Raw genomic sequence first — 14,431 nt, forward strand, 5'->3', positions numbered from 1 at the left:
TAAAAGCATTTTTGGTAATTTTCTATTTCATGATCTTGATGTTTGTTATGAGTTATAGAGTTATCTAGGTGAATCTATGTGTGTGTGTGTGTGTGTGTGTGTGTGTGTGTAATTTTTTTTAATAAAAAGGTTTTTAGTTAGGTTCAAGTACAATATAATAGATAACTTTTCTTCTTTTCCAGGTACCAACTCTAGATTAGAACTAGATAATCAACCAAATTGATTAGTGTTTCTTTTTTTTTTTTTTTAACCTCCATAGTGCAGGAGATTAAACCCTGGGATGCTCTCCCACTGAGGTATATTCCCAACCCTTTTTATTTTTATTTTGAGACAGGTCTCCCTCCTTAGCTGCTGGGATATGAATGCACCACAACACCAAACTTAATGGTTAGTGTTTCTTAAACATATAGATTGCAGTATTTTTTGAATATATAAATTCAAATTAGAAATTGATTCAGTTTATAAGTGATGAGGTGGATTAGAATATATACTTAAAAGAAAATGAAAAATTCCCCTGTGATTCTGACTACAAAATTCCCCTGTGATTCTGACTGCTCACAAGCAAGTTGCTCTAAAAGTGATTAACAGAATTTTGAACCTATTTTTCCATATAATGTAACAACAACAAAAAAATTTACCTAGGACTGGAGGTGTTACTTAATGGTACAATACTTGCCTAGTATGTGCAAGGCTCAAAACTCAATCCTCAACACCACAAAAAAATTATCATAGGCTGGGGTTTTGGCTCAGTGATAGAGCGCTTGATGAGCATGCTTGAGGCCCTAGGTTCAATCCTCAACACTACATAAAAATAAAGAAATAAAATAAAGTTATTGTTCCTATCTACAATTTTAAAAATATTTTTAAAAAATTAATCTAATGTAGATGAATATTCACATAACTGCCAGAAGATTTTACATACACTCAGTGAAGTCCTTCCACCAAAGACCAATTGGTAAATCAAAATCCTACCTCTGATCCCATATGGATATTCAAGTAAGTAATGATATAGAATGAAGATACAATCCTAAACACAGGAAGAAATAGAAAGTCTTACCACAGAGCTTTTCTTGGATCCTATGTGCCTCAGCTAATCTTTCCTCAGCAGCCCGTCTTCCAAGACCAGCTTCCTGTCTAGCGACAGCGAGGTCATATTCCAAACTTTGTCTCAATGCTTCTCCTTTTTCGACCTCGGACCGGAGCTTGGCAATCTGGCTCTCACAGCTTAACAGCTAAAAACAGATTTCTGAGTTCATGCACAATATTAAAACATGTCTGCAAAATTATGAACCTGAACTCAAACATTTAAAATTCTTAGAGAAACTTGGTTCCAAGATATTGGTTTGATAAGAATTAATAAGGACCAGGATTGTGGCTCAGCGGTAGAGCACTAGCCTAGCATGGGCGGGACCCGAGTTCGATCCTCAGCACTACATAAAAATAAAAAGGCATATGTTGTGTCCATCTACACCTAAAAAATAAAAAAAAATTTAAAAAAGAATTAATAAATTTGTTTCTGGAAACAGTAGAAAAGAAGCACCACCTTACTAAATGATACTCATAAACTTTCTTATTTTAAAGAATCCACTAAAGAAATAACACATTTTAATCAGAAATAGTTATACTTAAAAAAACATTTTAAATGCATGACACACATTAAACAGTTAAAAACATTTTTTCTCCTCTACTCCTTCTATTCCCTAAATGTAATCCAGAAGCATACTGCATCATATTAAGTTTGGTAAATACTGTCTATTTTATTTCTCGTGACTATGACATCATTGATAGAACATAAAGTAATAAAAGTACCAATTTTACAAAAATGTTATCAAACTGATATCTAATTTGTTATCTTCCAGGATGTACTATGACAGAAATAGGTCAAGGTTAGAACTAGATACTCTATAAGGCCATTTCTTACTCTAAAACTATATGAGCTAATCAATGATTCATTAATAATATTAAACACTTGGTATGTGGCAAGTATAGTGAAAGATACAAAAACAAATGTTACAATGCCTTGACTCAAGGGAATAAATGTTGTAGAAAGGTGTATGTTAGAAGAAAAGCAAAATTATTTACTGCTGGTAGGACAGAGATGGTGGAAGATAAAAAAAAAAAAGACTACAGAAAGGCACCTTATAAGAACATCAGGTTAAAAATAAATGGTCTAGGGGCTAGGGTTGTGGCTCAGTGGTAAAGTGCTCGCTAGCATGCATGAGGCACTGGGTTAGATCCTCAACACCACATAAATAAAAAATAAAGATATTGTGTCCACACAAAACTGAAAAATAAATATTCTTTTTAAATAAATAAATAAATTGTCTAATTACCATACAAAGACAAAAGGATTTCTGAAGGACAGGATCAGAAATTAGTACTAGTGGGCTGGGGATGTGGCTCAAGCGGTAGCATGCTCCCCTGGCATGCGTGCGGCCCGGGTTCGATCCTCAGCACCACATACAAACAAAGATGTTGTGCCCGCCGAAAACTAAAAAATAAATATTAAAAATTCTCTCTCTCTCTTTAAAAAAAAAATTAAAAAAAAAAAAGAAATTAGTACTAGTAAAACAAATTTAAAAATCAAAAACAAAAACCAAGAAACTACCACTGATACACGTTCATATGCAGGGTGTGACTAAAGCTATATTTTTTCTCATATAAAGAACTAATTAAATAAGAATTTACAAAAATCCATTCATAATTAAAAGAAAAAAAATCATAGAACCACATTAATTATAAAAGTTCAAGGTAACTCCAACATTTGTTTCAGGTTCATTCTATCCCTCCCTGTTGATTTCTTCTCCTAATAAACGTATTAACAACTGGGCATTCTTGGTGGCCATTTACATGTTCACTCTCAGATTCCTACCAATCTTCTCCAGCTTTGCCCTCTGTCATAGGAACTACATTTCCCAAGGTTCTTTGATAACTAGCTTTCCAATATGTTTGGCCAATGAGAGACCCTTGAGTACCAAGATACTTCTTCCTGTCTAGATCTACCTCAATCATTGTGTCTTCTAAGAGTTCAAATCCTTCTGAATAGTACTCCCTTCCCTGCTCTCTTCTAAGAGTTCTGGCTTCTATCAACTTTCAGAGTGGAAGTTGCTACCATCCAGGCTACCATAACACTGTTATTTGTCTCTTCGGATCCCCTAGTACCTGCATAAGCAACACCCTCTACGTAAGTCCCTTTGATGAAAGACTTAGCATGGTTTCTATTCTTATGGTTGAACACTCAATAATCTTGTTCTTGGTAGCGAAAATGGTCTCAAGATGGTTTCTGATACTAAACAGTTAACCTGTTTGCGCCTTAACAAGGGAAGACCTCCTTGCAGGTAGATGTGGGATCCACAGAATACAGTGTGATTACAATTAGTTAAATGATAATGTGAAGCTACTTAGGATGAAGTGCAAGTTGAAGACAAGACTTTGGGAAATGAAGCAGTGACAACACTTAACCTTTATTGGTAGGAATCTGAGAGCGAACACATAAATGGCCACCAACCTTTATTGTTTACCCCAAGACCTAAAAAGTAGAGAGGCTAAATCTCAATATACTAGAGAATTTACAAAAACAAAATGATAACCTCAGGCTTCATAAACTCAGCTTTAAAGAGTCAGAAAACCAGAGAATTGTTGCAATAACTTTAAAAGAATCTCTTATTTCTTATAGCCCCAGCGCAGACAAGGCTAAAGACCAGACTAAAAATCTAACCACAGAGAATGCAGAATCATAAGTTTACTGGAGAATCTATTTCTATTGTTAAGATAGTATTGGCTGAGGGCTGAGGCTGTGGCTCAGTGGTAGAACACCTGCCTAGCATGTGTGAGGTGGCACTGGGTTTGATTCTCAGCAGCACATATAAATAAATGAATGAAATAAAAGTCCATACATCTAAAAGAATATTTAAAAAAAGATAGTACTGGCTGAACACTAAATAGGAAGGAAGGACATGGATTGAGAGAGCTTTTGGAATTAGACAAGCCTAAAACCTGTTAACCCCACATATTTCCAGAATATCCCTTACAACAAAAATAGTCTCTCTTGTTTGACTGAGGTAACCAGCCTTCTGTTGCTTAAAGATTTAGTAGTGACCACACCAGAAGCAGCTGCCTGTGAGCAGACTTGCAAGATCCACCTCCACTATTATTTATCACCACAGATTGACTCATATCTCAGTGAACTGCAAGAGGAGACATACAGAGCCTACTCTAAGACAAAATAGCTTATAGAACAGAAAAATTACAATCTGGCTAATTTTTTATTAGTAAGAATATAGAGAACATTTATATGATTGCTGTAGCTTTAATAAGCTATCCCTGAATAGTATGCTTGGATGAGTCACTAAAAACTGAATTCAAAAACAATTAAACAAACTGAATTCAATGTTGACCTACAATCTTGGGTAGGATGGCCTACATTGAACCCAAGGACACTTTAATACTAAGCTAATTCCCCAGGCCATTTGTTAGTTTTGTTATGTTTATTGGTATGGAAACCAGGGGTACTTAACCACTGAGCCACATCTGCAGGCCTTTTTATTTTGGGACAGGGTCTCACTAAGTTGCTTAGGACCTTGCTAAATTGCTCAGACTGGGCTCGAACTTGAGATCATCCTGCCTCACCCTCCTGAGTAGCTGGGATTACAGGCATGCTCTACCACATCCAGCACTCATTTTATTTTTTATTTTGAGACAGGATCTCAACGAATTGCCAAAGCCAGCTTCAAACTTGCGTTCCTACTGCCTTAGCCTCCAGAGTGGCTAAGATTATAGTCATGCACCACCATGAAGACTACAAACATTTAATGAAGTCAAAATGCCAGTACATCCCTTATAACATCCCTGATATACAGAATAAATAACTAGTCCAAGCTCATATGTCTTATAAATGAACGGGCCAGGAATGAAAAATTGATATTGATATTGTCTCATCTTTTGTATAATTTGATATTCTTCCTACTGCATTAGTCTTTTGATGCTGAGCTTCAAAAATGAATAAGATTTGAGATTGGTGATATAGCTGAGTGATACAACACTTGCCAAGCATGTACTGTATTTTACCCCCAGCACCTCAACAACAACAAAAAATGAATAAAATATACAGACCTAACACAGAAGCAACATAAACATATAAATCATGAATTATCTTAGAAGGGTAAGAAAACCACTATCCTAGAAATGTAAATGTATATACACATACAACTTAAAATACAAATGCACAACTTAAAATACAAAAACACTAAGATACAATTACATAATTAAACAGAAATTCATGACATGAATTTCACTATGATTAAACATTCTATACTCGAATCCAATTTAAGAGATAGTTCCATGATTAAAACCATAAAGTAATCTACATTTTGATTTCAAAAATGTCTAATTTATAAATCCTTTAGTTATCACATTCAAATTTTTAATTTTTTTTTTTTTTTTAGTTGTAGATGGACACAATGCCTTTATTTAATTTTTTATTTTTATATGGTGCTGAGGACCCAACCCAGTGTCTCACACATGCTAGGTAAGCACTCTACCACTGAGCCACAACCCCAGCTACTACATTCAAATTTTTGATCAAGTCAAACCATTAATAAAAACAAATTTAAGACAACAAACATAATTCATTAAATTTTATTATTACTATATAATTCAACTGTATAAAAATTATGTTTTCTTTATTTTAATTTCCATTTAAACATAAAAATGATACAATGATGAATATTAAGCATGGAGTTTGTAATATAAATCTAAAATATCAAACTCAATTTTTTTTTAATATTTGTTTTTTTAGTTGTAGTTGGACACAATACCTTTATTTCATTCATTTATTTTTATGTGGTACTGAGGATCAAACCCAGGGCCCCGTGACTGCTAGGCGAGCACTCTACCGCTGAGTCACAATCCCAGCCCCTCAAACTCAACTTTTAACATCACTTGAGAGGAAAATAAATTCTACCTCTGCATTGTGCTTAGTTGTCATTTCTAATTTTTCTTTCTTAGCTCGATGGAGTTTCTTTCTGAGATCAGCAGTAACATCCAAATCTGCTTCATTTTTAAGCATCTGTTTTACTTCTGGTGAGGCATTCTTCAACCTACAAAATAAAAACATAATAAAATATATTTCACAGGATTTCTGACATTTCTGATAACTTATTTAAAAAAAAATACATGATTAGGTTGTTGACTTAAAGAAATTTACAATCTAGTAAAAGATGTCCACTACAAAAGTTGGATAGAAATGCAAAGCAGTGTATCACTTGTAGCAAACCATTGGCCTCTGGACATCCACTACATTGTTCAAGACTGGTATTTAATTGGGCATGCTAGAACATGCCTGTAATCCCAGCTACTCAAGAAGCTGAGGCAGGAAGATGGTAAATCTGAAGGCTGCCTAGACAACTTAGGGAGACCCTCTCAAAATGAAAATAAGAAAATGGGCTAGGGATGTACCTCGATGGTAAAGTGCTTGCCTAGCATGTACAAGGCTCTCGTTTCAATTCCCAGTACAGGAAAAAAGAAATGATCATATCACATCTAATCATATCACAAGCTAGGTAGTTGTAAAAAACGGAGTTCTTTCTTTTTCTTTTTCCTTTTTTGGTACTAGATATTGAACCCAGGGGCAATGAGCCACATCCCTAGTCAAAAATTTTTTGTTTTGAGCCATGGTCTCATTAAATTACCTAAGGCCTCACAATACTGTTGAGGCTGGCTTTGAACTTGTGAACCTCCTTTCTCAGACTGGAATTACAGGCATGTGTCACCACAGTGCCCATTTCTTTTATCTTTTTAAATGATTCATTTTATTTACTACAAGTGTAATATATATTACCAAAAGAAAAGGCATAACTAAGAGAATACAGACTTAGTCTACTTTAAAATGGTAGACTAAAACACTTTACTCTCTTCCTACTGAAAGAAAAAATAAATAAAGTAATAGCAAACAGAATTTAAAGGTAGAAACCCACAGGAGAAAGAGCACAGAAGATGAGACAATATCAATAAAGTACTGGAAACTATAAAGTTGATATGTAACTGATTTGCTTAAGAAAGTTAAATTCAAAGCAATCAGTGGAAAAAGCAATGTGTTTGCATCAGAGGCTCAACAAGCTAAGTCACTTTAACACTTTGAAAAATGGGGGTGAAGTAGAGCAGAAAACAAGAAACTTATTTGAAAGTTTTACAACAAAATAAGACAATTAGGTCCTTGGATCTTCTCCACACACAGTACAACGGGATACTTATCTCTTCCCCAGTCTGGCAGAACACTAGGTTTAATTCCCTGGAGAGGGGGGAAAAAAAAAAAAAAAAAAAGATCCTTGACCAAGAAGTGGGAGGCAGGGAAGGTAGGGGGAAATGATGGGGACTGATCCTGGCCAAATTGTATAGTTACATTGTGTGCATGTACGAATATGTAACAACAAATCCCATCAATATGTACAACTATATTGCACCAATTTTTTAAAAGTAGAAAAAAAAGAGGGTTCTTGGATTATAAAAATTATATACAATGGGGTAATGGTTCCCTACTAAAAATACGAGGCTTCCCGTGGAAGGAATAGACGAACTCCAGATCAGGCAGAGGGGTTGTTGGGGAAGGAAGGGGGCATGGGGTTGTTAATGATGGTGGAATATGATGATTATTATTATCCAAAGTACAGGTATGAAGACACGAATTGGTGTGAATATACTGTGTATACAACCAGAAATATGAAAAATTGTGCTCTATATGTGTAATAAGAATTGTTATGCATTCGGCTGTCATATATAAACTTAAAAAAATAACAGGCTTGAGTAAATTACAGATGCCTCTCAACTTACAATAGGATAACATCCCAATAAAACCACTGAAATTGAAAATTCTTAAGTTGAAATGTATTTAATACATCTAATCTACCATACATCACAGTTTAACAACACAATACACTAAATCAGTTATTTACCCTCATGATTACATGGCTGGCTGGGAGCTGCAGGCCGCCCCCATTGCTTGGCATTACAAGAGAATATTGTACCACATATGCTAGCATAGGAAGAGATCAAAATTCAAAATATGATTTCTGCTGAATGTATATAATTTCTATACCACTGTAAATCATACGTTGAACCATCCTAAGTCCGAGACCATCTTATAATGAATGAGATTTAATATTACTTGTCTGCCAGAATAATGATAGCCAAGCAGAGTTTGGAAGTATCTTCCCTGGATAATCTAGCCCTAAAGATGCTGATGCCAACCAGCAAAACAACTTAACCAGATCACCCTATAATGAATGCCACAATCACAAAGTCTCACACACTAAGCTTCCAGTCATCTTTTTAGAGTAAGTCCCTACTTTTAAATATGAATAGGCAGTCAAGGATAACCAAAAGTTTCATCAAATCTGAAAGAGATCAAAAATAAGGTGAGAGGAAAGGAGCCCTCAAAAACCATGTAGAGGGCTGTGGCTGTTGCTCAGTGGTGAGCACTCGTCTAACATGTGTGAAACACTGGGTTCCTTACTCACCACCACATAAAAATAAATAAATGAAATAAAGGTACCTTGTCCATCTATAACTAAAAATATTTATTTAAAAAACTATGTAGAAAGAAGACAACTTTAAAGAGGGAGAAAAATGAAAAGTAATGCCCTTAGAAAAATAGGAAAAGATATAACAACCATAAAATCACATCCATAGATACAATAAGAAATGAAATATTCTGATGAAAAAATATAGCTCTTGGGAAATAAAAACAAACAGAAATGGAAAACTAAATAAATAAATGTAAAAGAAAAGTCTTTAAAACAATAAAGGGAGATGAAAATTTTTAAAAATTAAAAATGAGAAGACTAACAGGTTCAAAACCTAAATAAAGAGTTACAGGGCCAGGACTGTGGCTCAGTGGTAGAGCACTTGCCTAGCACATGCGAGGCCCTAGGTTCAATCCTCGGCACCACATAAAAATAAATAAATAAAATAAATATATTGTGCCTAACTAAAATAAATAAATAAATATTTCTTTAAAAAAAGAGTTACAGAATGAGAAAATATAAATTTGTAACAAAAACACTTATTATTTTACAAATACTGTGCTAAACATTTTATACATACAACTTACTTAATCTTCATAACAAACACATTAGATAGGTACCATTACGACCCTTACTTTAACAGATAAGGAAACTGATTCACGGAGAGGTTGTCCAAATTCACAAGGCTATCAAGGAACAGGGGTGGAATTTATACTCTGGCAGCTTGGCTCCATGATACGTAAACTCTATTTTTGGTGGGGGAAGGGGTGCAGTACTTGGGATTGAACTTAGGGGCACATCCCCAGCCCTATTTTGTATTTTATTTAGAGACAGGGTCTCACTGAGTTGCTTAGCATTTTGCCATTGCTGAGGCTGGCTTTGACCTCAAGATCTTCCTTCCTCAGCCTCCCAAGCTGCTAGGATTACAGACATGTGCCACTACACTCAGCTATATATATCCTTTTTACAGCCACTATTACTCTCTGTATAGCAGGAAATTATTAAATAGTAGATTTTTTTTTTAAATCTAAATTCTGAAGGATATGAGCTTCAACCCATGAAGTATGAATGCATGTAAATTTCAGAAAACAAGGGACCAAAAAAAAGCTCCTCCAAATTCAAGAGAGAAATAAATGGGTTTTACATAAAGGTTTAAAAAATTCTTTCTCGGGCTGGGGATGTGGCTTAAGCAGTAGCGCACTCTCCTGGCATGCGTGCGGCCCAGGTTCGATCCTCAGCACCACATACCAACAAAGATGTTGTGTCTGCCGAAAACTAAAAAATAAATATTTTTTAAAAATTCTCTCTCTCTCTCTCTAAAAAATAAATAAATAAAAATTTCTTTCTCAACAGAAACACCAGAAATTAGAAGACAATAATGTTTCAATGCCTGTCAAAATTCCAAGGGAAAATAATTTCCAACTTAGAATTTTTTGCCCAAAAAGTTATCATGCAAAGACAAGGCCACAAGAAAGACTACCTTTCAGATCTACAAGGCTTCAAAGCATTTGCCTCCCATGAACTGAGATTTCACAGAAGGCTAATGAAGGATTTGTTTGGACCTAAACTGAGAAAGCCATGAGATAGTACAAGCATTCAACAAAGGAAAAAAGCAAAGGGATTTCTAGGATAGGGAAGAAAGGATATGCTGAAATGACACCCAAAATAAAATACAAAAAAAAAGGCTGAGGATATGGCTCAGTTGTTAAGTTCCTCTGGATTCAATCCCCAGTACCAAAAAAAAAAAAAAGAAAAGAAAAAGTCAAGCCACAGAATGGGAGAAGATATTTGCAAATCACATATTTGTATCAAGACTATATAAAGAATTAAGTTTCAGGGTTGGGTTTGTGCTCGCTTTCAGGGGTAGAGTGCTCGCTTGGCACATTCGGGGTCCTGGGTTTGATCCTCAGCACCACATAAAAATAAATAAAGGTATTATGTCCATCTACAACCAAAAAAATAAATATTAAAAAATCCAAAGATACTTCTGAAATGTTCCACTGCTGTATCAATTAAAAATAAAATATATATTTAAAAAAAAAGAATTAAGTTTCAGGTGTGGTGTCTCACACCTGTATAATACCAGCAACTGAGGAGGCTGAGACAGAAAGATCACAAGTTCAAAGCCAGCCTCAGCAACTTGGTGAGGCCCTGTACAACTTAGCAAGACCCTGTCTCAAAATAAAAAACAAAAAGGGCTGGGGATGTGACTCAGTGGTTAAGCATCTGTGGTTTCAATTCTCATTACCCCCCAAAATCTTAAAACTTAATAAGAAAATGACCCAATTTAAAAATGGGCAAAAGATCTGAAAGGACAGTTCACCAATGAAGACATATGAATGGTCAAAAGGCACATTCAAAGATGTTTAGCATCATTAGTCATTTAAAAAATTCAAATTAAGACCATAATAACATACCACTTTACAGCTATAGAAGATATCTATAATTAGATAATAACAAGTGTTGGTAAAGATGTAGAGAAACTAAAACTCTCAGATATTACTAGTGGGAATGTATAATGGTCCAGTCACCTTAGAATATAATTTAGCAGTTTCTTAAAATTTTCAGCATAAATTTACTGTATAATAGAGCAATGCTGCTCCTAAGAGATTACCCCAAAAGAGAAGCAAAAATATTTGCCGACACAAAAGATTTATTTGCAAATATTTATAGCCACATTATTCATAGTAGCCAAAAAGTGGAAACAACTCAAATGCCCAACAACTGGTAAATAGGTAAATAAAATGTAGTCTATCCATAAAATGGATTATTGTTCATCAATAAAACAAAACAAAGTAGTAATATATGCTACCACACAACAGACCTCAAGAATGTACCCCAAAAACTACATCCTGCATGAGTCCATTGATATGAGTTGTTCAGAAAGGTAAATCTACATATATATTTATAAAGTAGATCTTGGTAAATAGAGTTCAAATAACTTTATTTGGACTCTAAAATTAAGAAGAATAATTTAGACATTAAAAAATACAACAGATGTCTATTGATGGTTCCTCTCCAAATTGAATAGAATGATACTAAATAATATGAAATACTATAATTTTAATCCAAAATATAGGTTTATAGAACACTGATATTTTCATTTTAAAATTCTGGACAAATATTTACCAAAATGTTAGAGTAGTTAACTCTAAGAGGTTAGATTACATGCATACATATATATAGGTATACCTTCTTAAACTAAGTATGAGCAAGAAATACCCACTTTCTACCCCCACAATGCTTTTTTTAAATATATTTCAAATGCATTATTTTAAAAACAGAATACAACAGACAAATATAACCTCAAATGTTTTAGTTTTAGATTCACAGAATATTACTGATCTGTGACTATAAATGTCTTGATCATTTACTTTTTATTGTAAACTACATCTGGTAGAGAGTTTTACTCTCCTAAATAGTCCAGTTTTGTATTATGCACTTCACCTACCAGAGATGAATGAACCAAATATAAGCCCCTTACCCAAAGGCAGAAAGAAATCCATGGTACAAAAAAGATGAAACATAGCAATTAGATACTTCTTCCTCAAATGTAAACTGAGAGATATCAAGTAAAAGAGCAGTTAGCAACGGGAGCCTAAGCCATGAAGCAGAGCTGCAGCAATGAAGAAGAGCAAGGAGACCCACAGATGTTACGGCAAAACAAAGCCATGATCAAATACAAATGTAAATAAGCAGAAATACAAGAAAAAGACTTAGAGTACTGGAAAAGAATTAAGACTAAAAGGAAGTTTAGATACAAGGACTTTTATGGTCCAAGTTAACAAAGGAACACAACAGTCCCCATAGACTATCTAGCTCCAATACTATCCTTATGAGGCATCATCCCTGCTCCTCCAGTCCCAAGAAACTTCTACTTCCTTTACCATCCCATGAGCATTCTTACAATTAGCTCCACCAACCACTTAAATTCTCCCTGTTCCTTACACCCAAAAGCATTTTTTAACTAAAGAAAGAGACTGGAGGCTTACCTTTGGGTCTCACCAGTGGCATTATTTGAAGTGTTTAAACTCATGGTAAGTCTTCCAACTCTTTCAAAATACCCCACTGTTTCTTAATGATATACCTCCTTATTGATGACTGAAATTGTCCAAGATGTCTGTGACTTACAGGTTAGATGGACCGAAGTCTGTTAATATAATAAACAATACAACAGCAGTTTTATATTGAATCCTAAGAGTATGGGTGACTTTTCTTTTAATCTATGGTATTGGTTCACTTTTAAATTACTGTATAACAAATATGGAATTCTAAGAAGTTGTAATGTTTTATTTCTTTTAAAAAGCACTAGAAGCAAAAATGACAAAATGTTTAAAAAAAATATGTTCCTTCTTATGAAAACAAGGTAATGATTAGCTTTTAGATTTTAATTTCTCAACTGAAAAATTATAGCAAGTGACAAATTACTCTTGAACTCAGAAAAGGAACACACAGTGCCTAACTCTAGGGCATAAAATTCAATTTGAAAGAAAGTAAAATTCAAGGGCATGTTTGGGTCCCCAAAGCCATTCTCATAAATGAGAAACTTTTAAAATTCAATGTTGCAACCAAAGAGGCCAAAGTACTCCCAAATAAAAATACCATGGTAATTTTCTTTTTTTTTTTTAATTTCAGATGGTTTTCATTCGAAAGTTCTCAAGAGAAATCAAACAGAAAAGTTTTGACTCACTCAAATTCACTCAAATTTACAATTCAAAAATGTCTTTTGAGCTGGGTATGGTGGCGTGCACTTATATAGTCCCAGCACTGAGGTGTCTAAAGCAGTAGGATTACTTGAGACCTGAGTTCAAGGCCAGGCTAAGCAATATCACAACATCTGTCTCAAAAAAAAATTATTAATTAATTTTTTTAAAATTTTAAGTTTTTTTTTCATAATACCTTTATTCTATTTCTTTGTTTTTATGTGGTGGTGAGGATCGAACCCAGGGCCTCACACAGTGCTAGGCAAGCACTCTACCACTAAGCTACAGTCCCAGTCCTAACTTTTAAAATTGTTTTTAATTTTAAATAAGTATCTTGGCTTTCAATAACTCCTGGAAAAGAAACCTAGAGTTATTTAATTAAATATTTTTTTAGTTGTCAATGGACTTTATTTATTATATGTGGTGCTGAAAATCGAACCCAGTATCTCACACATGCTAGGCAAACGCTCTACCACTGAGCCACAACCCCAGCCCAAGAACCTAGAGTTATTTTTAACCAGTTACTACTAGCAAAACAAAAATTTAAAATTAACTCTGTTGCAAGGCATGATGGCACACACCTATCATTCCAGTGATTCAGGAAGTTAAGGCAGGAGGATTGCCAAATTTGAGGTCAGCCTCAGGAACTTAGAAAGACCCTGCCTCAAAACAAAAAACACAGGGATGTAGCTCAGTAATAGAACACTCCCAGGTTCAATCCCTAGTACCACACACAAAAAAATTAACTCTCTTGCCAGGTACAGTGGTGCACACCCATAATTCCAGTGACTCAGAAATCTGAGGCAAGAAAATCATGAGTTCAAAGCCAGCCTCAGCAACTTAATGAGGCCCTCAGCAACACAGTGAGACTCTGTCTCTAAATAAAATATAAAAAAGGGCTGGGGATGTGGCTCAGTAGTTAAATACCCCTAGGTTCAATCCCTGGTACAAAAAAAAAAAAAAATTAACTCTCCTGATCATGTAGATAACTCTATGAAAAAGTTGTTTATTTTTTTTTACTAATCTATACAAAAGATCTTCCTTCATAATTAATCTTTAAATAATTTAATTATTTTAATAATTAATCCACAGTAATTTTCAAAGGCCAAAGAGACCAAGGAGGAAAAAGGAAAAAGAATAATTATCATGCACTCTGGCCTACTTTCTGAAACTCTCTTCCATAGGAGCTACTTCAAATTATACAGAGTC

General features: G+C 34.5%; 1 protein-coding gene across 2 annotated transcripts in view; it reads right to left on the bottom strand.

The window, feature by feature from the left end:
• The window catches only part of Ccdc171 (coiled-coil domain containing 171), a 382,832-nt gene extending 370,277 nt beyond the window's left edge, over nt 1–12,555 (bottom strand). For both annotated transcript variants that reach the window (XM_076843419.2, XM_076843418.2), the window contains exons 1-3: nt 12,512–12,555; nt 5,963–6,098; nt 1,058–1,232 (exon numbers count right to left, since the gene is read on the bottom strand). In XM_076843419.2, coding sequence (XP_076699534.1) covers nt 1,058–1,232; nt 5,963–6,098; nt 12,512–12,555 — 355 coding nt within the window. The remainder of the gene's footprint in view (nt 1–1,057; nt 1,233–5,962; nt 6,099–12,511) is intronic.
• Nucleotides 12,556–14,431: the final 1,876 nt, after the last annotated feature.

This window comes from Callospermophilus lateralis, chromosome 2, assembly GCF_048772815.1.
Source record: "Callospermophilus lateralis isolate mCalLat2 chromosome 2, mCalLat2.hap1, whole genome shotgun sequence".
Taxonomy (NCBI): domain Eukaryota; kingdom Metazoa; phylum Chordata; class Mammalia; order Rodentia; family Sciuridae; genus Callospermophilus; species Callospermophilus lateralis.